The sequence below is a fragment of the Stomoxys calcitrans genome, chromosome 2 (assembly GCF_963082655.1).
Source record: "Stomoxys calcitrans chromosome 2, idStoCalc2.1, whole genome shotgun sequence".
Lineage (NCBI taxonomy): Eukaryota > Metazoa > Arthropoda > Insecta > Diptera > Muscidae > Stomoxys > Stomoxys calcitrans.
In genome coordinates this window covers 107,405,868-107,433,655 of record NC_081553.1, presented here as the reverse complement: position 1 = coordinate 107,433,655, position 27,788 = coordinate 107,405,868, and the positions used below count along the sequence as shown (strand labels likewise).

The 27,788-nt window shown below is 41.6% G+C and overlaps 1 protein-coding gene across 4 annotated transcripts in view; it reads left to right on the top strand.

The window, feature by feature from the left end:
• The window catches only part of LOC106084618 (uncharacterized), a 464,287-nt gene that overhangs the window by 303,523 nt on the left and 132,976 nt on the right, over positions 1 to 27,788 (top strand). For all 4 annotated transcript variants that reach the window (XR_001220845.2, XM_013248441.2, XM_013248439.2 and 1 more), the window contains 3 exons: positions 4,389 to 4,484; positions 4,792 to 4,927; positions 8,695 to 8,831. Coding sequence is in view for 3 of the 4 variants with exons in the window: in XM_013248441.2 (XP_013103895.2) it covers positions 4,389 to 4,484; positions 4,792 to 4,927; positions 8,695 to 8,831 (369 nt within the window). In the remaining variant the exon portion in view is untranslated. The remainder of the gene's footprint in view (positions 1 to 4,388; positions 4,485 to 4,791; positions 4,928 to 8,694; positions 8,832 to 27,788) is intronic.

Genomic DNA, 27,788 nt, shown 5'->3' with positions numbered 1-27,788 from the left:
CCCCCTCATCTTATTTTTAAAAACTCAAGATCTCGGAGATGGATGGTGTGATTTACGCGAAATTTTGTTTGTTTATGATAAAAAAAAATAAATTTGGTATCCTTATTTAGGGTGGAATACCAAGGGGGGCCCGGCCCCCTCCAAAGCCCGCTAAATGGAAATACAAACCAATAATGACATTATGGGGCTCAAATTAAAGGTATTTCAGACAAGAGAACTAATCTGGTATATGAGGGTCCACCTCACCCCCGAATTTACCTCAATGCCAGACTTATTTACCAACCATAGTAATATAAAACTCAAATGAAGGTATTTGGAAGTAGAGCACCACAATGATAATCATATTGGGGCGAAATATCTGAAAGGCAGTACCAGTACCTCCAAACAGGACTTTTCTGACCATGCCACTATAGGGCTCAGATACAATAAGAAAGTGGGTGAAGGCGCAGCGGAGCAGGCCCTGTCCAGCTAGTAAGATATATTTGTGCAAAAGAACCCGGACCCTGGTTCTGTTCGGTTTGCCAGAACCGCCTTCATCATCGGTCGGTGTCGGTGAGGTGTAACCGGTGCATGGAGTGGGTACATTTCCGATCTTGCTCTGGCCTAACTTCAATACGGGAGTATAGTCATACTGGCTATGTCGCAAGGTGCTGTGCGAACATAGGCAGCAGTGGATCACAAGCGTCGTCGCCTTCGGCGTCCTCGTCGTCGCACTATGTGACCCCCCGACCTCTCCCGTACGGCAATTTACTTTACGCAACGGCAGCATCCTAGCCCTAATATTGCCAGGCCAGTGCCGGGGAGTGTATCGTTCTTGCAGTTAAACTGCAACGGACTTCGTGGCAAGATCGATGAGATCGAAGACTTTATGAGTCGGAAGAGCATATTGGTCGTAGCGATCCAGGAGACAAAGCTGACCAACACCTGCAGTTTGCACAGTTGACATGGTTACAATGTGCTAGGTAAGGATCGCTCAAGGAATGGAGGTGGGGGATTGGCCTTCGTTATACACCATTCCGTTCAGTATAGACCTATCTCGCATGCGCTTGACGCTAGTGACCCCTACATGGAATGTATGGAGATAGCAGTCAGGTCTGGTACTGCCGAGATAGAGATATACGACGTATATATACCGCCGGTTGGTAGCTGTGTTCCGATTAATGGCCAGGCCTACAACCCCGACATAAGTGGGTTGCTACCTGGCCATAATCGTCTGGTTCTAGGGGACTTTAATGCGCATCACACGTCATGGCATTCTCCCCTAGGTAACAACCAGCGTGTCATGGTTTTGGCAGAGCAGACAGATAGCTCCACGTTTTGCACGGTGAATGAGGATGCCCCCACTAGGATTACAAGGAGGTCCAGCAGCTCGCCAGACATCTCAATTGCATCCCCTGATCTCCCGAGTGACGTATCCTGGCAAGCCGTCATCTCTTTGGAGTCAGACCACCTCCCCATAATTCTCACCATCGACCGACCACCCGACTTCATAACCTCTGAGCACCGGACGTTTATCAATTATAAGAAGGCCGATTGGACTGGCTTCAGAGAGTATACCAATCGCCGCTTCAGTGAACTGCCATCCCCCCTCGGAAGTGCTAGTGGCCGAGAGGAAATTTCAAGACATCATTAACGCTGCAGCCGCTCGCTTTATACCAGCCGGTCGAATACCCCAAGTGAGGCCCAATTTCCCGGCTCAAGCAGTGGTACTCGCAGACGAGCGTGATGGGATTCGTGGAAAAGACTCCACTATCCTCAGAATCAGCGAGCTGAAACTGAAAATAAACAGGGTAGTCAACGAACATAAGCGGAATTTGTAGCTGGAACACTTGGAGCAATGTAACTTAGGCAACTGTATAGGTAAACTGTGGTCTACTGTTAAGTCATTCTCGAACCCCGGTAGACGGGATGATAGGACCTCAGTCACTTTTGGCGAGATAACTCAATTTATTGTGCATCCCGAGAGTGATAGGGCAAGGAGGAGAGCCATTCGCCGTATTCGTGGTTTCCGAGCCGATGAACAGCCATCACAATTTACCGTTGGCGAAGTTACGAATGTCATCCGTGGCGCCAAATCTTCTAAGGCGTTGGGCCCCGACGAAATCTCTACATTGATGTTGAAGAATCTGGATTCACCTGAAGGTGAGTACCTTACCACTGTCCTCAACCTGTCTTTGAACACTCTTTTAGTTCCCGATGTCTGGAAAATGGGCAGAGTGATCCCGCTACTGAAGCCTGGAAAAGACCGGAGTTTGGGGGAGTCGTACAGACCGATCTCCCTTCTCTCACCAGTGGCAAAGACGCCAGAGGCATTACTCCTCCCGAGTCTCGTAGTAAAATTTCCATTCGCCGAGCATCTACATGGATTTCGAAGACTGCACAGCACAACAACAGCTTTGCATGCCATCACCATACACATTTGCCGTGCCTTCCATCAGCCCAGGCCATGTGATAGGACGGTCCTCGTGGCACTGGACTTATCGAAGGCATTCGACACGGTCAGCCATGCCAACACGTCCTTCCAGCCAGGCCTGAAACGATGGGTCGCGAAATATCTGTGTGGTCGCCACTCATTTGTGGAATTTAGGGATAAGAAGTCGAAACACCGTAGAATGAAACAGGGAGTTCCCCAAGGTGGGGTGATATCTCCGGCACTGTTTAACCTCTACCTATCCTCCATTCCACCTTCTCCAGACGGCATAGAGATCGTATCATATGCGGACGATTGTACGATCATGGCATCAGGCCCCCCCCCCCCCCATTGTTGACATCTGCGATAGGTTGAACGTCTACCTCAACGAGCTTGCCTCATATTTCGCTGCAAGAAATCTGAAGATATCCACCACCAAATCTTCAGCCACATTGTCCACTACAAATACGCGTGAGGTGAATACTGAGCTGACTGTGATGGTCGATGGAGAAATGATGTCGACCATCAAGTATGCCAAAATACTTGGCGTCACATTTGACAGCTCTTACACATTCTCCTCACATGCCACAGCAAGGTCCTCAAGTCACTTGCTGGCAGTACTTGGGGTGCAGACAAAGAAACCTTGTTGACCACGTACAAAGCAATTGGCAGGTCTGTGGTAAGTTATGCAGCGCCAGTGTGGTCTCGTCAACTTTGTGACACGCAGTGGAAAAATATTTAGATCTGTCAGAATGCCGCCCTCCGAACTGCGACGGGCTGTCTCCTCAGTTCTCATGTGAACCACCCTCCATCAGGAGACAAAGATCCTACCAGTGCGAAAACATAACTAAATGCTGTCTAAGCAATACCCTTTGGGCTGTTATCGCAGAGACCATCCAAATCATCATCTTATGGATAGATACCCACCGCCCAGAAGCCTTAAGGTAGATCTACACGATCTAGAGCGTGAGGTTCAGCGCTCCAAGAGAGAACCTCTAGATCAAGCGGCATATCAAGCGGGTTTAAACAACATTCATGCAGACACCGTAGCATATACGGTTATTGGCTACCGGGTGAATGTAGTCCTTGCAGAACGACCGCCACCAATTGCACCCGAAGAAATCGACCACCCCCGGCATACCAGAGTGGTTCTGGCTCAATTACGTTCCGGCAGATGCAGCCGCCTCAATTCCCACAGAGCTAGGATTGATGTCGACGTGCAAGATGTATGTCCCGATTGTAACCAGGCACCGCACGATACACGTCACCTGTTTAACTGCCCGGCCAGACCCACTCGACTCAGACCCAGATCCCTGTGGACGCACCTCATCTTAGTCGCAGAGTTCCTGGGTCTTGACACTCAGAACAGAATCAAGCAAACGAAAGATATAACACAATAAACTGCTACAACAACAACATATGGCCCTCTCTCTAGATATTTTGTATTCTATTGGGTTGCCCAAAAAGTAATTGCGGATTTTTTAAAAGAAAGTAAATGCATTTTTAATAAAACTTAGAATGAACTTTAATCAAATATACTTTTTTACACTTTTTTTCCAAAGCAAGCTAAAAGTAACAGCTGATAACTCACAGAAGAAAGAATGCAATTACAGAGTCACAAGCTGTAAAAAAATTTGTCAACGCCGACTATATGAAAAATCCGCAATTACTTTTTGGGCAACCAATACTTCGCTGAAATTTGGTATGAAAATAATTCTTTGAGTTATTGAATAAAAATGGTGCAGATTCTTAAAAATACCATCAGAATTATTCTCTTATAAACTTAAAGAGTTTTAAAATTTTTCCTCAGAACTCATGGAGGTGAGATACGCTTGACTCGCTTTTTCCACTTTTATGTTCCACATTCGTTAACCTCTTACACTTATGAAAATATTGAAAGCATTTTACTTTTAATTTCTCTACAACTCTGATAATATTCCTAATGGAATCATTTTGCCCTATTTTTTTTCAATTACAGGTCTCATGGTTCAGAGAAGAAACAAAGTTCTTCGAATATGTCAAGGGACGAAAGCCACCATTTAAAAATTTCTCCATGGATGGAGCCACTATCGATGTAAGTGTTGAAGAAAAAGCGCCACATGGCAAGGACAGTGTTTTTTTTTTCTATTCCTCTGCTATTGCCATAGCAATTATGGCAGCAAACAGTTAAGGACAAAGTGGGGGAAAAAACCAAAAATGAAAATCGAGAGACCTGAATAAATATGAATTAATGAAATGAATGACTATAATTAGTAAATTGTTGACTTTTTCTCCTTCCCTTTTTGTCTTTTTTTTTTTTTTGTTCTTTTGTTTGGCCATTGCGTTTCTGTCTGTGGCTGCTCTACACGTTGGAAAACCAAACGCAACAACACGTAATGTAGCGAGACAATTCGAATGCTTCCCAAGTGACACTGACCAATGTGGACTTCAAGTTGTCGGGACAATTCCATTGTGAGGTATCGATGACATCACCCCTGTACACCAAGGCATCTGGCGAGCACTTACTGAGCGTTTTTTGTAAGTAACCATCATATTATCGATAATATTTAATTTGTTTTTGTGGCAGGAGAATACAGTGAAATGAGATCCTTTTTGAAGATAATTGCAAATTAAATACACATTTCGTTAAATGTAGAGAATTTTTCAAGCGTTCTTTTTTTTTTTGCCAAAGCCCATTTGTTTCAATTGTTATTTCTGACTTACTATTAGGGGAATACTGTTTAGTTGTGGGTAACAAATGTTGGTTTTATGATGACAAAACAATCTTAGTATAGTTACGAGGGAGCACATTTGTGAGGAACATAAATATAAGTAACGTATTATGGGAGTAATGACATATGAGAAAACCAGCAAGGATAGGCAAAGTTGGGTGGTGCCGACTGTATAATATCCTACAAATACAAATACAAATTTTGCCCATGACCATTCCACTAAGGAACAGGGGCAAACTTCTCATATATCAATGAGTGCAGTCCGATTCAAGTTTTAAGCTCAATGATAAGTGGCCTCCTTTTTATAGCCGAGTCCGAAAGGCGTGCCGCAATGCGACACCTCTTTGGAGTTTAACATGGCATAGTACCTCACAAATGTTGCCAACGTTAGGAGGGGAAAACCACCGTCATTGGCGGACATGCTGACCTCTGCGTTACCTACCCTACACCTTCCCTATAAGTACAATGTGGGAGCTATATCCAATTCTGACCCAATTTTGATGGACCTCGGACTACTGTTGACATGGACTACTGTTGACAAATGACAACATTATGGCAAATTACCCAAAATCTGACGAACATATATGTGAGCTATATCTAATATTGAACCTTTTTCGAGCTTCTCAGATAATGTGGTAGTCGTTCAGGAAGGCGTTGTGCAAAATTTTGGCAAGATTGGTCAAACAATGCGCTTGCAGTAGCTCTTGGGGTGAAAATCGGGCCATATACATATATGACAGCTTTATCTAAATCTGGGCCGATTTCTATGCAATTCACCACTAACATTGAGAGTCATAAGAAAATCCTTCCTGTAAAATTTCGAGAGAATCGGTTAAAAAATGCGCACTTTTTTGCAATAGTTCTCATAATCGGACGAAGACATATATGGGAGCTATACCAAAATCTGAACCGATTTCGAGCAAACTTCTCAGATACTGCGGCATTCGTCCAGGAAAGGGTTTTGCAAAATTTTTGGCAAGATGGGTCAATAAATGTATTCGCTGTAACTCTAGGAGTGAAAATCGGGCGATATATATATGACAGCTATATCTAAATCTGAACCGATTTCTATGAAATTAACTTGTAATGTTAAGAGTCATTAGAAAATCCTTCCTGCCATATTTCGAGAGAATCGGGTAGCAAATGACCATTTTATTGCAGTAGTACTGCAAATCGGACGAACATAAATATGGGAGCTATATCTAAATCTGAATCGATTTCTATGAAATTAACTTGTAATGTTAAGAGTCATTAGAAAATCCTTCCTGCCAAATTTCGAGAGAATCGGGTAACAAATGACCATTTTATTGCAGTATTACTGCAAATCGGACGAACATATATATGAGAGCTATATCCAAAACTGAAGCGATTTCTATAAAAATCAACACTAATATCGAGGGTCATAAGAAAATCCTTCCTGTCAAATTTTGAAAAAAGGGGTTAACAAATGACCATTTTAATGCTGTATTACTGCAAATCGGACGAACATATATATGGAAGCTATATCCAATTCTGAGCCGATTTTTTTCCAATTTCAATAGGCTTCGTCTCTAGGCCAAAAAACATGGCCATACCAAATTTGATGACAATCGGATAAAGATTGCGACCTGTAGTTTGTACACAAATTAACACGGACGGACAGACAGACAGACGGACATAGCTAAATCGAATCAAAAAGTGAATCTCAGTCGATCGGTATACTTATCAATGGGTCTACCTCTCTTCCTTTTGGGTGTTACAAACTAATTCACTAAGTTATTATACCCTGTACCACAGTAGTGGTGTAGGGTATAAATAGCAGGATGATAAAAGAAATCAAATGTTTTTGTTCAGAATAGAGAATAGAGAATAGAGAAATGCATGCAGTTTGATTAACGAAAAGCAAATTTTTTAGAGTTTTATTGACAAAGGAAATACTCCAACATAATTGGATTTTACATAAGTGAGCTCGTAGTCCTACCTGTCCCGTCATGATAACAAAAGCTATGCTGTCGTCCTTCTTAATTCCTTTCAATAAAAGCCTCGTCCTGTCTCGGTCCGGATCCCCCCATAGGATTTTCGCCTTCCTACCTACCTACCACAATGTTGCATGCTCATTCGTCGCCCACTCCCTTAACTCGGACTGCGTCGACCCGAAAGGCTTCGGTTTAAACGGTGGTCACCCATATGAAAGGCGATAAAATACCCCCTGTGGCGTGCCCTGTGCCACTTTCTCCCTTATATTTATACCATGGTACACACAATTTATCCACCTGTTCCTTAGCATATGGTTTATCCAGTCTCTAAGAAACGGTTCTACCCGGTACTGGTCTAAGAATTATATCAGTGTGTCGGTCCACACATTGTTAGAAGCCCCGACGATATCAATACATACCGCCAGGGTGTACGTTTTGGCATCGAAGGATTTTTCTATTTTTTGCACTATCTCGTGCAGGGCAGTCTCCACCGACCTTGCCTTGACATAGGCACGCTGTGTGTATTTGAGAGTGTAGTTGTGGCATCGAAGGATGTTTCTATTTTATGCACAACCTCGTGCAGGGCCTTCCCACCGACCTTCCCTTGACATAGGCATGCTGTATGTATTTTAGCAGTTCTCTGGATGTCCTATTTTTATCATGGTGTCCATAATACGTTCCCTTGTTTTGAGTAGAACGGACGTAAGGCTTATGAGTCTGTAGGCCTTGGGTGTCGTATAACTTGCCTTGCCGGGCTTGGGTATAAACACCACCCTTGCCTCCTGCCAGGCTTTAGGAATATATGAACGTCCTAGGCACGCTGTGAAAATAGTGGCTACATGATTCGCCATGTAGTCTGCCTCTTTCTGTGGTAACGCTGTAAATATTTCATCAGGTCCGGGTGAGTTAAATGTTTTGAAGCTCATCAAGGATTCCTTCACCATAAATTCCGTAATTATAAACCTTCGATCAACGTCATTATTCCAAGATTCCGGTATCTCCATAAGTCCCTTCGTATCCTGTAGAAAATGGGTTTTCATCCAAAGCCTCCACATGTCCTCCGTGGTCTCTGCTCTCACTCCCATGTCGTCTACTAAAGTTTCAGTTTGGACATGGTTTTTGAGAGAAACTTGTTATCTTGGTGGCATCATTAACGCTACCGACCTGTTCGCAAAAAAGCTTCCAGGAGGCATGTTTTGCCGCTCTGGTAATCTTATTGTATTCCTTGAGCCATGTGTAATACACATCCCAATAGACTTCCGCTTTTTTTACGGCGCGCTCTGTTAAATAGTCTGCGGACCTCTTTCCCAATATTGCGAATCTCCCCGGTCATCCAGGGGTTTTCTTGGGCTGATCTTCGAAGGACCACGCCAGTGCAGTCGTAATCCTGTTGACATTTTCGTCAATATCTTCTATGCTTGGACAATCTTAATTATCAAGTCAATAAATAACGCTTACATTGTTTAATAATTTGACCAATTGGATTGGCTGTTACCCTTTGTAAGGTTATTGGAATATTCCGAGTATCCTGGAAGAATCATTAATAATTTTGTTATTGTATATTTTCAACAAGACTCTTTAATAGCATTATTATTTTTTGCTTTTGCTATCATTTTAGTACCCCAAACAGGCCCACCGGTGATAAGGTTTCGCAAACGAAGTCCAGTAGCTATTGGTGAACGTCTTATGGTACTTTGTAACACAACACGAGCTCGACCACCGCCGCACATCACATGGCTTATCAATAACAAGAAGGTAAGTCTATCATTAAAATTAGTTACGAATCTCGACGATATTTTAAAAATTAAATTTTCAGAAATTTTTTTAAAAAACTGAAATTTTGATCATTATTTAATTACCTTTGATTTTTAATACAATTGAAGACATGCATACTTCAATTTAGGTTGAAGAGGCAGTCTGCCACCAGACTCACTTAGACGTTTTCGTTTATTGTGATACCACAGTGACAGGAGAAGAATGTCCTGTTCTGATCGCTTTAAAAAGCCCAACAACTTGCGAATGTTCACATCCGCTAAATCAGACAAGTTCTCAAAGAGAAGGGAACCTAAAGTGGAACTTCTTCTGACCGCCAGTGCGAGATAAACACACGGGAGATGTTTTATGGTCTCTTCTTCCTCGACGTCTTCACAGCTTCGGTAAAAGTCGTTACTGACAATTTTCAGTCTGTCAGCATGTTTTCCGATCAGACAGTGGACTGTCATGACGCACACAAGTCTGTTCTAGCCAGTGACAGCAAGGCGGTAGACCTCTTCAAGTCTATATTAGGCCACAATTTTAGAATGCTCCCAGCCCCCCTTTGTGACCATCTTTCATTCGTTGCCCTTCGGGCCTGATCTGGCAACCTTAGCTTTCATGTCGCTAGAATCATACCCACAGATTCCAGTTTCCCTGGAATGTCTAAGGTAGTTCCTAGTCTCGCAGGCTCGCCCACCTTACATTTCCCTGGGATATCTATGTCGGCCGGCATTCAGAACAGCTGAATATTGAACTCTTCAGCCATCTCGTTAAGAGGTCCGCTGCAGTCGAGGGCGGTTTTTGAATTCAGAAATACGTTTTCCAGGGATTTAATGGTTGCCTGACAGTCTGAGAAGATATTTGCGCCAGTTGTCATTATGGCATTATACTTTAGCCATTCCACCACTTCCTTAATTGCAAGGATCTACGCTTGATACACACTGTAGTAGTAGGGTAACCTTCTCGATATGACCACTTCTAGTTTTTCAGGGGCTTGCAATTCAACGGGTAACACACTGCAGTGGTAGGGCAACCTTCTCGATATGACCACTTCTAGTTTTTCAGTGTACCCCCCAAAGCTCACCTGGTCGTCTAGTTCGAAACTATCGCTTTAGAAGTCTATGTAACTTCTATTACCAGGGATATTGTAGCTTCAATCGCTTCTATCAGCAATAGTGGTGCAGTACTTTTAATCAAAAAGCTGCTCAGACAGGGAATAATCCACACTGCCTGGAACACCGGGCATTGTATCAAGGATAACACAGTGTACGGAGCCGCCACATGACTAAAGAGAAAGCTCCCATAGCCTCACAGCAGTAATCGAAGCGATTTGCCTCGCCTCGCCTCCAGAGGCATTAGGTGTAGCATTAAATTCAGTACATCCGATGATGTCGTCCTCAGTGCGGCTGTGATGCATAAACAAGCCACCGTTTGGATCCGGTTGAGTATTGAACTGTAGGTGGACTTTTTGAGAGCCGTCCACCAGACCACAACACCATATAGTATTATAGGGCTGGCAACTGCATTTTATACCCAGTGCATGACGCGCGGTCTTAATCCCCAACTTTTGCAAATGGCTCTCTTGCAGGTGTATAGGGCAAGAGTTGCCTATCTTGCCCTTTCTAAAATTATGGATTTGAAGTTCAATTTTCTGTCCAGCAAAACACTCTGTTATTTTGTGCCTTCTGTAAATGGTACATTCTTTCTTCCCAAGGAGACAGGTGCCACTTTAGGTTACTTGTATCTCCTGCTGAAAAGAATAATTTCGGTCTTGCACGGATTTGCGCCTAGACAACTTTCGGTAGCCCACTATGCTGTGGCACATAGAGCTTCCTGAAGTAATCTCCTAGAGCCTTGTCCCTAAACATAATAGCCACGTCATCAGTATACGCGACCACTTTTACACCTTTTTCTTCCAGGGACAATAATGTTAATGGTTATTTTCCAAAGTAGAAGCGACAGTACACCTCCTTGGAGTGCTCCTCTGCTGACCTATATTTTTAGATCTACAGATCCCAAGGCTGCCGTAGTCCATCTTTTAGTAAGTAAGTTACTAATAAACTATTTAACAATAGTGTTGATGCTTAGAAACTCCAACTCCTTCATGACTGAAGTCGGTTTTATATTACTGAAAGCGTAAGTGGGTAATAATTGCAGCTTTTATGGGTTCCAAACCCTTAAACGGCAGAATGCCCGTGAAGATAAATTTGAATATAACTTAGCCAAGACACAAACCTGACATTTTAACAAAGCTATGTTAAGTGATAAACAGAACACTGTTAACTAATTTTCTTTTGTATTTTAAATAAAAAAAATCATTTTTAGTATTTTCTCACCAAATATTTTCTAAAATCACTTGCTAAAGAATTTATCTGCAACTATAAAATGCTTAATAATAGCTAAACCCTCAATCCTCTATGCCAACAATATTTTTTGAAGACCTATACGACCCATTTTTAAAACGGCAATGCAGTGCACTCGTCATAGATATGTGATACAAACTAATACCAGAATTAGCCCCTACTAAGAGCTATTAGAATCAGAAGTCCCCATATTCAAATTGTATTTCAGATCGGAGATATTTCGCACCAAAAATTATATTTGAATTTAACATAATGGCCCACTGTGCTGGACTGGTCATAGATAGGTGATACAAACTAATTCCAGAATTAGCCCCTCAATGGTACGAAAATAGCATTTGTATATCGCTTGGCTAACAGTTAAACAATTCAAATGCCTTTATCTGAATCCCTTTTCTGATTTATGAATTCGCTCAACGGGTTTAGGGTCATTTGAATTTAGATGTTAGATTTACTCAATTCTTAAAAGACTTTATTTGAGCACGATATTCTCATGGGGATTATGGGAGTAAGAAGGCTCTCAGGGTGGCGGTTGCGCAGAGATAAGCATATTCGCCTATGATGCTGAACGCTTGGGTTCGAATCCTGGCGAGACCATCAGAAAAATTTTTCATCGGTGGTTTTCCTCTCTTAATGCTGGCAGCATTTGTGAGGTACTATGCCATGTTAAACTTTAGGGTGGCCTCAAAACACTTGGTTCTGCATTTGGATGTCATATTCGTATTCTGCACTAAAATACCTTTTATTTGAGCCCTACATTGCCATGATAAGTAAATAAGTCCTGTTTGGGGGATATTTTGCGGAAGAGGCGGCCCCCCTACACTTGGTCTGACATTTTGGTATCAGATTCGTATTTTACTCTCAAATACCTTTCATTTGAGTCCCATGTTGCCATGGTCGAAAAATATGTCCGATTTAGGGGTGTTTAGGGGGTGGTCCACCAAACAATTAGTCCGACAATTGAATATCAGATACGTTTTCTAATCTTAAATACCTTTCATTCGAGTCCCATATTGTGGTGATTGGTCTATATATATATATATTTGATAAGTTTTGGGGGTGAGGCGGCCCCCCTAGGTACCCCATCCGAAATTTGGATACCAAATTTTTGTTTTTAGGTTACTATAAGAGAGCTCAGTAGCGCAGAGTTTAGCATGTCCGTCTATGACGCTGAACGCCTAGATTCGAATCCTAGCGAGACCATCAGTAAAAATTGTTATCGGTGGTTTTGCCCTCCTAATTCTGGCAACATTTATGAGGTACTATGCCATGTAAAACTTCTCTGCAAAGAGGTGTCGCACTGCGGCACGCCGTTCGGACTCGGCTATAAAATGGAGGCACCTTATCATTGAGCTTAAACTTGAATCGGACTGCACTCGTTGATATGTGAGAAGTTAGCCCCTGTTCCTTAGTGGAATGTTCATGGGCAAAATATGCATTTGCATAAGAGAGCACAAAAAATTTGGCTTAAATCGCACCAACCATTTCCGATATCTGGCGTTTCTAAAAATTAGGGTTAGGGGGAGGGTCTTAGACAACTTTCAAACATTTTTGTGATTTGATTCTATAAAAATATGTTTCACACAAAAAATTTAAGTTTCTTGAATTGATAATGGTTTCTTAAAATGATTTGGTATGGTAGAAAATCATCGAAAGAGCTTCCGAGTTGCAAATTTAAAATTCCACCTTTACTTAACACAGAATGTTTGTTGAAATAAAGGGGGCTGCTTTAAAGTTAGCAATTTTAAAACTTTAAATTGCGTTGTGCCATGGGGAATGAATTTGGTATTAGCTACGTGCATATGTAAAAACTCTAAACTAAAGACAAAGAGTTTTTTTTGTTAGATGTTGGAAGTTCACAAGTACATAAGCCCTCATGCCATATGTACCACAGATGTAATTATTACTGGCGTTAACTAAGCATGTTTTACATTATGTGAACACAGCGCACACAAGCAGTGTCAGTTGTTTTCAAACTTTCATCACTCGAAAACAAAATGTTCGAAATATTCAACATTAGATAGTAGATGGAAAAGAGGCATTATTTTAAAAGATTTTACTTATGAAGTTTTGAACAGAAATCTTTCTTTGTATGTTTTTGGCTTTTGACAGCCGGTCATGCGAATCAATTTCTGTTTCATTGCTTTTCAAGTCGAACTTAAGGACCAGGCGATTTCAGCACACAAAGGAGAGATTGTTAAATAAGTTTTGAAGAAAAGAAATTGCCGGTTATCAGACAAGGCAGGACACATATCACTCCACTGGTGGATGCGTTTCGATAACTGGGTTTCCTTATCTCATCGGCAGCATCGTGAACCAAGTCCGTCCGTCTGACCGACCTACAGTTCACAGCCTGTTGTTCATAGTACTTATAGTTGAGATCATCAGCACAAATCCTATGTGAAATCTCAACTACTACTACCGTATTGTTCGCTGTAAGCTTCTTTGCTGAGCAATATCTCTCCAAACAAGCTTCAGCTCACCCATACTCACCCAGACCATAGATCTTTACATTCACATTATTGCTGTGTGAACGTGGCAAGCTCCGCCTGAAGGGTCAACATGACCACTATATGGGATGCAACGTAAATGTTTGATCCGACAGCCGTTTACGCAGCAATTTTCCAGAAATAAATTGATTAATCCGAAAGTCGGTTTTTGTTGTTTATTAGTTAACAATTCCAGAACGAATGAAGAAAATGTATATCTAAGTTTTCTGTGAAATAAATATTTGACAAACAATTCAAAATGTTACGTATGCTAAGTAAAAATTATATACAAAAAGTGTTTTACTACTTAAAAGGAAAAACACCTACAATACTCCCCCTCCAGGAGAATTTATGCCAAGTAAATTAAATGTGACGCGCTTTTTCTTTGCCGTGTCCTCACCGCTTGCTCCTGAACCACGACCCTCAATAAAAGCGGGCTTTACCCTATCAATCGATACTGTACGAATGTTGCCATTAAAATCAATTTTGAAAAACTTTTTATCTCTTTCCACGATGCGATGAGGACCTTCGTACGGGTACTGCAACAAACGTTTATGTTCCACACGCACAAACACATATTCGCAACTACCGAGATCAGCCGGAACGTACACATCTTCATCCGCCTTCTTGTGATGAGATAAGCTGGAATTTACCCTTTTGAAGTATTCCCTTATTTTGTTAACAAAGTCGAAGGATGTTTCATTTGAACTTGGTACTATTATCTCTCCAGGCAGTCGTAATGTCTGTCCTCCTATATCCTCCTTGACCACTGATCGTAACCCTAGCAATACTATCGGAAGAATGTCGTACCAATTCTCTTTTTGACCACTTTCCAAGATCGCGGCTTTCAACTGTCGATGAAACCTTTCAATCATGCCATTGCTTTGAGGGTGATACGCTGTCGTGGATATCTTATGACATCCTAATAAATGTGTTAATTCAGAGAAAAGTCGTGATGTAAACTGTGCCCCTTGGTCACATGTTATTTGTACAGGCACCCCAAAACGGCTCACGTAGTTCGACATAAAACATTTAGCCACAGTAATAGCAGATATATCCTTAATAGGATATGCCTCTGGCCACCCAGAATGCCTGTCTATGATTGTAAGAATATATTGATGTCCACGCGAAGGCGGTAACGGGCCCACAAGATCCATATGAATGTGCTCAAATCTACCCTTAGGAATGTCAATTTTCTCGACAGGAGATTTGGTGTGGCGATTAACTTTTGATCTCTGACAGGAAAGGCACGTCTTAGTCCACGTGTTTATTTCCTTAGACATGTTTGGCCAGAAATAACGACATGAAATCAATTTACGTGTGGTTCTAGTTCCGGGATGAGAAATAGAATGTAATTTCCTAAACACTTCTTCCCGCATATTGATGGGGACATAGGGTCTGGGGTTATCAATAGAAATTTCGCACCACAATTCCACATTTAAAACTCCTATTTTACACAATCTTAAATTTAAATGTTTATCCTTGTCCTGAATTAGCTCTTTAAGTTCCTCATCTCGTCCTTGTTATATACAAAAACGTTTCAAGTTAAGATCTGAATTTTCTATTGCATCGAATTCGTAGTACCTCGATAAGGTGTCGGCAACGACATTCGATTCCCCTTTTACATACCGAATATCACTTGTAAATTGTGCGATGCATTCTAAATGTCTTGTCTGTCTTGGACTTCTTTCCGCCTTAGAATCCAATACAAAAATAAGTGGTTTATGGTCAGTGTAAACTATAAATTACCTGCCTTCTAACAAATACCTGAAATGTTTAATATTTAAATAAATAGCCAAAAGCTCCCGATCAAAAGCGCTGTATTTAACTTCAGATTTTGTTAATCTCTTAGAAAAGAATGCTAATGGTTCCGCTCTATTTTCAATAATCTGATGTAAAACTCCGCCTACTGCACTACCTGATGCGTCTACCGTCAACGTTATGGGATCATCCTCGACAAAATGATTTAATAGAACGTTTGTCGCAAAACAGTTTTTTATTCTATCAAAAGCTAACTCAGCAGTTTCATCCCAATCTATTGAAATCTTTTTACACCGTTGAGATTTCGTTATCACTTCTTGAAGAGGACTTGCGAGCTCTGCCAACCTCGGAATATATCTACGGTTGTAATTCACCATGCCCATAAATTTCTGCAAAAGTTTGAGAGACGTGGGTCGTTCAAACTCTCGAATCGCTGAAACTTTTGACTCAGCTGGTTTTATTCCTGCTTTCGAAACATTATGGCCTAGAAAATCTAGTTCGGATACCCCAAATGAACACTTTCCCGGCTTAATATTCAGACCATATTCAACAAGCCGCTTAAAAACTTTTTCTAAATGAATTAAATGTTCCTCCTCTGATCCACTTGAAATCAATACGTCGTCCACATAAACGAAAACAAAATCAAATTCTCTGAGAACTTCGTTTATAAATCTTTGAAATGTATGCGAGGAATTTCTGAGCCCAAATGGCATTCGCAAAAATTCGAACATACCGAAAGGAGTAGTGATTGCAGTTTAATGTACGTCTTCTTCCGCCATTGGAATCTGATGATAGGCTCGAACTAAATCGAGTTTTGAAAAAATCGTCTTACCTCTCAAATTAATATTGAAATCGTGCAAATGTGGTAATGGATATCTGTCAGGAACAGTCACGACGTTAAGTCTTCTGAAATCTCCACATGGACGCCAATCATCCGGTTCCTTGTCGGGACTAGATGAAGAGGTGAAGCTACACTTGAATTTGATGGTTGACATATCCCAGATTTAACTAAAAACTCAAATTCTTTTTTCGCGATCTTGTATTTCAAAGGATCTAATCGTCTAGGTTTTGAAAATGGCAAGGAACCATTTGTTGTCAGTCTATGTACCGTTGAGTGTGTTACAGGTTTTGAATAGTCGGGTTCTGATATCAGTAACGGATACTTTTTGAGAAGGGTGGTGTATTTATCTTCCACTGCAAATGCCTTGGGTAGGGAAATATTGTACAATTGGCCAACCGTCTTTGTTGATAAGCTAGTAAGTGGATATAATAAAGCCCCGTTCTTCACATCAACTAAGAGACCATACTTGTGAAGAAAATCTGCGCCTATAATCGGCTTCTCAATTTTAGCAATTGTAAAGACAAAGGGAAATTCTCTTCGGAGTCCTAAATTTACATGAAGAATTTTCCTACCAAACGCAGCTATATTCGAACCGTTGGCCGCTGACAAAACAATATCTGATGCTCGTTTAGATGAACCAAACGCCGAAACAGGTAAAACAGAGATATCTGCACCACTATCTATTAAAAAATTTAATTTATTAGACTTATCATAAATAAAAAGCGACGAGTTACTAAATCTGACCGCCCATTGTCTGTCGCCTCAACAATGGGATTTATTGGTTTGTTTGGTTATGTCGAGATTCGAAGTGACATGGCTGTTCACATTTCCGTGCATTTTCCCCGAACCTATAGTGGAATTTGCAAAGCCATCCTCTGCTCCTGGAACGAGACCTTGCTCGGTTAAATCCAAAACTACGAGATTGCCGCCTAGACTCCTCCCAATCTCTTCTCATTGCGTTAACTTCAAGAGATAGACTTTTAAATCCTTCGCATAAATTATTCGTGGCTTGAGCTAAAGTGCTAACAATTTTCCCCAAATTATCTTTTGTTGAATCTGACGCAGTTGGCCCTTTAACAACTGCAATTTCGTTGTCTTCCTGCAACACATCCCATAGATTGTCTGCTAAATGCATTAACTGGTCCTGATCTGTTAAATTGGACGCAGTCAGAGCGACGCTTAATTTTTTTGGTAACTTTCTAATCCAAAGTTTTGTCAAAATATCAGTACTAAAGTTTGTCCCAGCAAGAAGTGATAAGGATCTAAAAAACTCTGAAGGTTTGCGGTCACCAATTTCCGTGTTGGATAAAATTTTGTCTAGCCTTTTGTTCTCACTAATAGTATGACGCTCTATCAAAATACGCTTAATTCCTCCGTACCTATCACTAGAAAAAGTGTTTTACTACTTAAAAGGAAAAACACCTACAACTACACATGTGGTGGATTTTATTTAGGAAACGAGCTTTTCGTCTTCCATTTAGAAACAACAACATTGAAAGCTCTTTTTTTTTCTAAGACTTCATATGTTTGGCTTTTAATCTCAGCGATAAGGTAATTTCTAAGCCCGCAGGTTAAGGATAACAATTGAAATTTTGGTATTCTAGAAGATGGATAGACAGCTCATTCAGCTCTTGGTTCATACGTCGCCTACATTCTCCATTAACGCAAACTGGTCCATATATTTTACAAAGAATTCTTCTCTTCCCATGCCTCAGAACCATATAACAACATGGGTAGTATCAGTGTCTTGTAAAGTGTAGTCTTCGTCTGTCGAGGGTTGGCCTTGTTTCTAAACTGCTTACTAAGTCCAAAGTGGCATCTGTTTACCAGTATTATTCTTCGCTTTATCTCAAAACTGGTGTCATTTGTTTCGGTTACGGCGGTGCCGAGGTAGATAAAGTTACTGACTGTCTCAAAGTTGTGGTTCCCAACTTTCTCCATTTTATTTATCTGCTCGGTTGTACAAGGCTTTTTAATAGTTGAAACTATCCATTTCGTCTTATCTCCATTTACTGCCAGACCCATTTTCATTAACTCTCTTTTGATTTTTTCAAAGTCTGCAGTTACTAATTCCGATGATCGACCTATAATATCGATGTCGTCGGCATAGGCGAGTAGCATGTGTTCCCTTGTGATTGGTATGCCATATCTATTCGAATCGGCGTTTCGCACAGTCTTCTCCAGCAGGATATTAAAGAGATCACACGATAGGCTGTCTCCTTATCTGAAACCTCGTTTGGTATTAAATGCTTCGGGAAATTCATTCCTATTCTTACTGAGGAACGCGTATCAGCAAGTGTCATCCTGCAGAGTCCTATTTATTATGCAGGGCTACAAAACTCAGACATGGGTTGGAATACCTATGAACGTAAAGGAGTATCGAAAGCGGCTTTGTAGTCAACAAAGAGATGGTAGGTGTTGATTGGTCCTTCTCGGATCTTTTCCAGGATTTGGCGCAGTGTGCATATATGTTCTAGAATGGATTTACCAGGTCTAAGGCCGCATTGATAGGGCCCAATTATCTCATTGACTTTAGGTTATAATCTTTCACACAGTACGCTTGAGAGTATCTTGTATGCGATGGGGAGGAGACTTATTCCTTTGTAGTTGGCACATTCCGTCTTGTCTCCTTTCTTGTGTGCGGGACATAGTATGCTGAGGTTCCAATTATCGGGTATGCGTTCTTCTAGCCAGATTGCGCAGATAAGCTGATGCATACGCCTTATCAGCGAGTCGCCTCCGGTCTTAAATAGTTCAGCGGGTAACCCGTCGGCTCCTTCTGCCTTGTTGTTCTTTAGTCGGGTTACTGCTACTTGGACCTCATTCTGACTAGGAGCTAAACATTCTGTACCATCATCAGGGATTGGTTCTGCGGTATCTTGGTATTCGGTCCTGTGGTATTCGCCGCCAACGTCGGACACTAGCAGTTGGGTAAAATGTTCTTTCCACATCCTCAGCATGTTATCTGTGTCAGTTATCAGATTTCCTTATTAGTCTCTGCTGGAGAATGTGCCTGCACCAAAGCCATCGGTTTGATGTTTAATTCTTTGGTATAATTTCCAGACTTTATTCTGACTCCTGTACATCTCAATTCGCTCACACGCACGTCTATCCATTTCCTCTCTCCTTTTCTCCCGATGCCTCTCCTTCATTTGGCGCGTTGCTACTGATTGCAGGGTTGCTCTGTATGCCGCATTTTTAGCTTCAGTAGAATCTCGACACTCTTGGTCGTACCATGGGTTTCTTGGAGGAGGCTTCTGGTACCCAAGTACGGATTTCGAGGCATTTTCCATGGAGTGGGCAATTGTTTGTCACTGCGCCATTATATCCTCGGAACAAGAAGTGCTTTCATCAAGCAGTTGGGTTAGTCGAGTGGAGTATGCCGCCGTCATTTGTTGAGTTTGCAGCTTTTCAATGTCCAGCTTCCGTGCAGTGTCAGATCGTACTTTCCTGATCCGACTCTAGATTCGCTCCACCGATTGATCGTACATCTAACACGCTGAATGAATGCCTTCCATCTATCACAACGTGATCAATTTGGTTTCTCGTGTTTTGATCGGGTGACAGCCATGTGGCTTTGTGAATATTTTTATATTGAAATCTGGTGTTACTAACTACCATGTTTTTTGCCGCGGCGAAATCTATCAGCCTCAACCCATTACTGGACGTTATCTCGTGGAAGCTAAACTTTCCGACTGTTGGACCAAAAATGTTTTCCTTCCCTATCTTCGCGTTAAAATCTCCCAGAACGTTTTTAATATTATAGGTGGGGAAGCGGTCATATTCTCTCTCTAGGCGTTCGTAGAAAATATCCTTGGTCTGCTCGTCTTTGTCTTCCGTCGGGGCATGGACACAAATAAGGCTGTTGTTGAAGAATTTGGTTTTTATGCGGATATCATGGGCGGGGCAGCGGTCATATTCTCTCTCTAGGCGCTCGTAGAAAATGTCCTTGGTCTGCTCGTCTTTGTCCTTCGTCGGGGCATGGACACAAATAAGGCTGATGTTGATGAATTTGGCTTTTATGCGGATTTTGACTAGCCTCCCATCCACCGAAGTGAAGCTGGAGACAAGGTGTTTCAGTCTCCGACTAACCACAAATCCACATCCAAATTCGTGCCTCGTGTTAGGCCAGCTATAGAATAGTTCATCACCATTTGGTGTTGTAGTGACGCCATTTCCAAACCATCGCACTTCCTGTAAGGCGGTAATGTCTGTCTTGTACTTCTCTAATAAATTCGCCAGCGCGTATACTGCACCTTCTCTATAAAGAGTGCGAACATTCCAGGTGCTGATCCGCAAATCATGGTCCTTTTTTCGTTTGCTTTGTTCGTCAACGTTGGGGAAGTCCGTTTTTACTATTCCTTTGGTTCTCATAGTTTTACGGGAACGGGTTTTTGGGAACGCCCCAACTGCATGGGTTTTGCGGGAAACTACGGTAAAGATTCTCAGGATAGCTAGGAGACCGTGAAGAGTACACCAGCAAGGACTTTACAGGATAGCCAGGAGACCGTAAGTACTCCAGTGAAGATATGAAAGGATTCTACAGGATAGCCAGGAGACTGTGGTAAGTACTTCCGTAAGGATATGCTAGGATTCTACAGGATAGCCAGGAGACTGTGGTAAGTACTCACATAAGGATACGCTAGGATTGTACAGGATAGCCAGGAGACCGTCGCTAGGATTCTACAGGATAGCCAGGAGACCATGGGAAGTACTCCCGAAAGGATATGCTAGGATTCTACAGGATAGCCAGGAGACCGTGGTAAGTACTCCAGCGAGGATATGATAGGATTCTACAGGAAAGCTAGGAGACCATGGTAAGTACTCCAGCCAGGATATGCTAGGACTCTACAGTATACCAAGGAGACCGTGGTAACTACTTCAGCCAAGGTCTGCCAAGACTCTACAGTTAAGCGAGGAGACCGCGGTAAGTACTCCAGTGACGATATGAAAGGATTCTACAGGACAGGCGGGAGACTGTGGTAAGTACTCCAGCCAGGATATGATAGGATTCTACAGGATAGCCAGGAGATCGTGGTAAGTACTCCTGCGAGGATATGCTAGGATTTTACAGGATAACCAGGAGACCATGATAAGTACTCCCGTAAGGATATGCTAGGATTATACAGGATAGCCAAGGGACTGTGGTAAGTACTCCAGCCAGGATATGATAGGATTCTACAGGAAAGCTAGGAGACCATGGTAAGTACTCCAGCCAGGGTATGCTAGGACTCTACAGTAAAGCCAGGAGACCGTGGTAAATACTCCAGCCAGGATATGCTGGGATTCTACAGGAAAGTCAGGAGAACGCGGTAAGTACTCCAGCTAGGATATGCTAGGATTCTACAGGACTCGCAGGAGACAGTGGTAAGTACTCCCGCAAGGATACGCAAGGATTCTCAGGATAGCCAAGAGACCGTGGTAACTACTCCAGCCAGGATATGCCAGGATTCTACAGTAAAGCCAGGAGACCGCGGTAAGTACTCCATTGACGATATGAAAGCATTGTACAGGACAGGCGGGAGACCGTGGTAAGTACTCCCGTAAGAATACGCAAGAATTCTCAAGATAGACAGGAGACGGTGGTAAGTACTCGGCCGGGATATGCAACGCAGGAGACCGGGATAAGCACTCCAATCAGGATAAGGAAAGGATCAATTGCTTCCTGTTATAGAGACCTGTATAAATACTCCAAGGATAATATCAGACTATTCTCACTTACCGCTGTCCGATATTCACTGTTTCATTGCTACGCACTGACTGTCCCTATTTGCTTCGGTGTCCCAATTTTATACTCATCGCCAGCCAAGTGTTTAGTGAAGTTGTACTAAAAAGCTCAATATACTAGCATTTTTCTTCGAGTGTATATTACTAGAAAGACTAAATCCTAAATGCTTTTTTTACATGCGCCAAACTATTGCTGCTACTTACTCGGATGCCAGATTCTACAAAGGGCATCCGTAAGTGGGTGTGAACTACTTGACACTGTTGCACTACGTCAAGTTTAGTGCCCCTGCCATGCCACACCACACTACACCACACCACGCTGCACTGGAGTGTTTTAATTTTGCCTCCGTAATTCAAAAACAAGTGAACGCAACCACTAAACCCAACATTATCGCCGGTTATGTTTGCTTAGGGATTTACATTAGTGTTGTGTACATAGTACATATGTGTGTTGTTGGGGGAATTGCAACACTAACTACTGCCAATTTGCAACAAAACCAACACACTTTGCCTCGAGTCACTCGTTTGTTTGGTCATTTCGTTTAAAATGCACAAATTTGGTCATAAATACTTCAATTGTATGCAAATGTAAATACTTTGTAAATCGCGTGTTGGCCTTAATTAAATATGCATTACCAAAGCTAAAAAGGGACAATTGACCGCATATGTAAACGATTTGTGTAGCGTACAACAATCGATATACGATATACATACGCCATGTAAGGATATACGTTTTAGAGAACTAGGGGGCTTAGCAACGCCAAAAGATGTCCAATGTTCCCAATGTTGGGGGAAGGTATAGTTAATAGCAATGTTTTTATTTTCAATTTAAGTTAAATGAACATTAGCATCTAAATATCACAAACGAAAGGTGATTCAAAGGAAAATTACATTGTTTGGGTCCACTCTTACAGGACCAGGTTCCAAAATTGCAAATTTGCCCATGAACATTCCATTAAGGAATAGGGAAAACTTCTCACAGGACCATATACTTATCATGAAATTTTACATAACCAAATCGGAAAGTGGCTGCCCTATGTCTTAAATAAACACTGGGCTGTTGGTGTACACCTTATCTTTCACGTGGCCGGAAATAAAAAAGTCGCAAAGTGTTAAACCAAAAGATTTCGGTGGCCAATTGTGATAATCTTATATATATGGGGTTGCCCAAAAAGTAATTGCGGATTTTTTAAAAGAAAGTAAATGCATTTTTAAAAATGGTGCATAATGACCCCGTGGTGAAAATAGGGTACTACATTTTTTGATATCTGAAGGGGGAGCGGACCCTCCCCCTTACCCTAATTTTCAGAAACGCCAGATCTCGGAGATAGGGAGATGGGTGGTGCGATTTAAGCGAAATTTTGTGTTCTCTCATATATTACCCTAAAAAAAATCGGTATCCAAATTTCGGATGGGGTACCTAGGGGGGCTGCCCCACCCTAAAACCTACCAAACATATATTTAGAATAATCACGGCAATATGGCCCTCAAATGAAAGGTATTTAGGATAAGAAAACGTATCCGATATCCAATTGTCGGCCCAAGTACTACGGGGGACCACCCCAAGCCCCAAAACACCCCTAAATCGGAAATATTTACCGACCATGGCAATATGGGACTCAAATGAAAGGTACTTGCGAGTAGAATACGAATCTGATATCCAAATGTGGGACCATGATTCTGGGGGTCCCCAAACAGGACTTATTTACTGACCATGGGAATATGGGGCTTAAATAAAAGTTATTTGAGTGGAGAATTAGAATCTGATATTCAAATATGAGACCAAGTGTTTGGTGGGCCGCCTTTCCCCAAAAACCTCCCCCAAAGGGGACACATTTACGACCATAGCCACATGGGGCTCAAATGAAAGGACTTTGGGAGTAAAGCACAAATCTGATATCAATATTCGGGAAAAGTGTTTATGGGACCACCCCAACCCCACAACACCACCCAAACCCCAAAACACCCCCAAACAGGACTTATTTACTGACCATGAGAATATGGAGCTTAAATAAAAGGTATTTGAGTGTAGAATACGAATCTCATATCCAAATATGGGACCAAGTGTTTGGGGGGCCCCCTTTCACCAAAAGCATGCCCCAAAGGGGACAAATTTGCGACCATAGCAATATGGAGCTCAAATGAAAGGTCTTTGGGAGTAAAGCACGAATTTCATATCAATATTCGGGAAAAGTATCAATGGGGGCACCCCACCCCCACAACACCACCCAAATAGTAAATATTTGCTGACTATTGCAATATGAGGCTCAAATAAGAGGGTTTTTAAAGTGGAACACGAATCCGATATATATGTTCAAGGCCAACTCACTGAGTGGCCGCCCATCCCAAAAAAACACCCCCCAAACCGGTGATGTTTGCCGACTATGGAAATATGGGGCTCAAATTAAAGGTATGTGGGAGTGGGACCACATAACTGATATCAACATTAGGGGCCTACTGTCTAGCGGACGTCCCACCAACCCCCAATTAGGACGTATTTGCTAGACAATTCGGGTCTTAAAGAGAGTGGAACTAAATATTCATAGTTTTTAGGGCCAATACCCCAAACCGGACATATTTGCTGACTTTTGCGATAAGGAGTTTAAATGAGATTAGAAAACGAACTTGATATCCAATTTTGAGGCCTATGGCAATATGGTGTTCAAATAAATGATATATAGATATATGAGAATAGAGCACGTTGCTGATATATTTTCCGGGCTTAGTGTTTGGGGGACCACCCCAATCCCCAAAACACCCCCAAATCGGGAATATTTGCCGACCATGTCAATGTGGAGCTTAAATAAAAGGTATTGGGGGGTAGAGCAAGAATTTTTACCCACTTTCGGTACCAATTTCCTGTGTGTCTACCCCTTTCCCAAAATACCCCACAAACAGCAATTTTTTTACTGATCATCGCAATATGGGGCTCAAATAAAATTATTAGGGAGTAGAATACGAATTTGATATCAAATGTAGGACCATGTATTTAGGGCATGACCCCTTTCCCAAAACACCCCCAAAGGAAAAATATTTATCGACCATGCCAATATGTGGCTCAAATGAAAGGTATTTGAGATTAGAAAACGAATTTTATAACATATTTTGGGGCCATGTGGTTGGAGGACGCCTCATCCTGTAAACTCCTCTTAAGCCAATGGCAATATGGGGTTTAAATAATTGGTATTTGAGAGAAGAGCTCGATGCTGATAGTTTTTCAGGACCAAGTATCTGGGGGACCACCTCTCCCCCAAAAACACCCCTAAGTCCGACATCATGAGAATATCGGGCTGAAATGAAGTACTTTAAGAGTGGAGTATACCTTACATCAAAACTTAAATTCGTAGACCAATAAAGATCATGTGGGATTCAGATAAAGGCACTTATATTGTCAAACTGTTAGTCAAGTTTGCATGGTATTTCACTAAAAGCTCTTTAATTGCCGAAAATAAATATTCCAAGGAAACTTTTGTTCCATATAAGGTAAAAGAAGGCGCTGCGGAGCGGGCCCGTGTCAGCTAGTGTCATCTAAAATTAACACGGCCAGGACACTTGACCAGTTAAAGAGCAATGGTTTCGTTGCTTGCGTGACACGGAGCGTCGTCTTGTTGAAAGTTAATATTGTCCAGATCAATACCCATAGCGCAATCCAATCACCGTAACTGTTGATCCAACTTCATTTTCGAAAAAGTAAGGTCCAATGACTCCGCTGAACCATAAACCGCATCAAACAATCACACATTGATAGCGTTAGGAGGGGAAAACCAACGCTGGAAATAGTTGCTAAGTCTCGAGGACTAGTGACCCACAGACAGGTCACTAGTCCTGAAATTATTACTTTCTGCATTGTAAGATAATTTCCTTTTGATAACGTTTCATTGCTGTTTTATGTTAATTTTGTAAATATGTAAATTTTTGGACAATAATTGAACTAAGAGCACAAGTTTTCAGTACTACATCGGGAAGTAAATACACCTTTAATGTGTCCAATACCTATGGCAGATCGGCCTATTTGGCAGTTAAACTTAAATATTGTCAATTGTCGCATTGGTAAGGTTATCTCAGAATACTTGGTGTCGCAAACTTCTTAAAAATAAAAAATGCACCTCTCAAATCTTTCTAAATATGGTCCTAACTGTAGCACATAAGACAAGGATACGAAATTTAAAATTTATTTGAAATCGGATAAGCAATATGCCTATTACGGACACAAGACCTTAAATCTTAGACAAGTAAAAGCGTGCTAAGTTCGGCCTGGCAGAATATTATATACCCTCCACCATGGATCGCATTTGTCGAGTTCTTTTCCCGGCATCTCTTCTTAAGCAAAAACAAGTAAAACGGCGTTAAGTTCGGCCGGGCCGAACTTTGGATACCCACCACCTCGGGTATATATGTAAACCACCTTTCATTCCGAATCTCGACCCATCTGGACCATATTTACGAAGGAAGTCGAAGGGCTTGACACAACTCACTGTTACAAATTTCATCAAAATCGGATACTAAATGTGGCTCTTTTGGGCCTAAGACCCTAAATCGGAGGATCGGTCTAAATGGCAGTATATCCAAATCTGGACCAATCTGGGCCAAATTGACGAAGGATGTTGAAGGGTCTAACACATCTCACTTTCCCAAATTTCAGCAAAATCGGATAATTAATGTGGCTTTTATGGGCCTAAGACCCTAAATCGGAGGATCGGTCTATATGGCAGCTATATCCAAATCTAGACCGATCTGGGTCAAATTGACGAAGAATGTCGAAAAGCTTAATACAACTCACTGCACCAAATTTCAGCTAAATCGGATCATAAATGTGGCTTTTATGGGTCTAAGACCCTAAATCGGCGGATCGGTCTATATGGGGGCTATATCAAGATATAGTCCGATTTAGCCCATCTTCGAACTTAACCTGCTTTTTGAAGACTGTAGCGTGATTTCAACAGACAGACGGACAGACGGACGGACATGTCTAGATCGTCTTAGATTTTTACGCTGATCAAGAATATATTGGGTTGCCCAAAAAGTAATTGCGGATTTTTCATATAGTCGGCGTCGACAAATTTTTTCACAGCTTGTGACTCTGTAATTGCATTCTTTCTTCTGTCAGCTATCAGCTGTTACTTTTAGCTTGCTATAGAAAAAAAGCGTAAAAAAGTATATTTGATTAATGTTCATTCTAAGTTTTATTAAAAATGCATTTACTTTCTTTTAAAAAATCACCAATTACTTTTTGGGCAACCCAATATATACTTTATAGGGTCGGAAATGGATATTTCGATGTGTTGCAAACGGAATGACAAAATGAATATACCCCCATCCTTCGGTGGTGGGTATAAAAGGGATAAAAGAAAAGATTTGCGATATCAATATATGATACGGTTCGGACCACAATTTATTTATATGTTGGAGACCTGTGTAAAATGTCAGCCAATTCGAATAAGAATTGCGCCCTTTGGGGGCTCAAGCAGTATAATAGAGAGATCCATTTATATGGGAGCAGTATCAGGCTAAAGACCGATTCAGACCATAAAATCACGTATGTTCATGATCATGAGAGGATCCGTCTTACAAACTTTCAGGTAAATCGGATAGGAATTGCGCCCTCTAGAGGCTCTAGAAGTCAAGATCCCAGATCGGTTTATATGGCAGCTATATCAGGCTATGAACCGATTTGAACCTTATTTAGCACAGTTGTTGAACGTAAGAATAAAATACGTCACGCAAAATCGTCATGCAAATCGGATAGGAATTGCGCCCTCTAGAAGCTCAAGAAGTCATG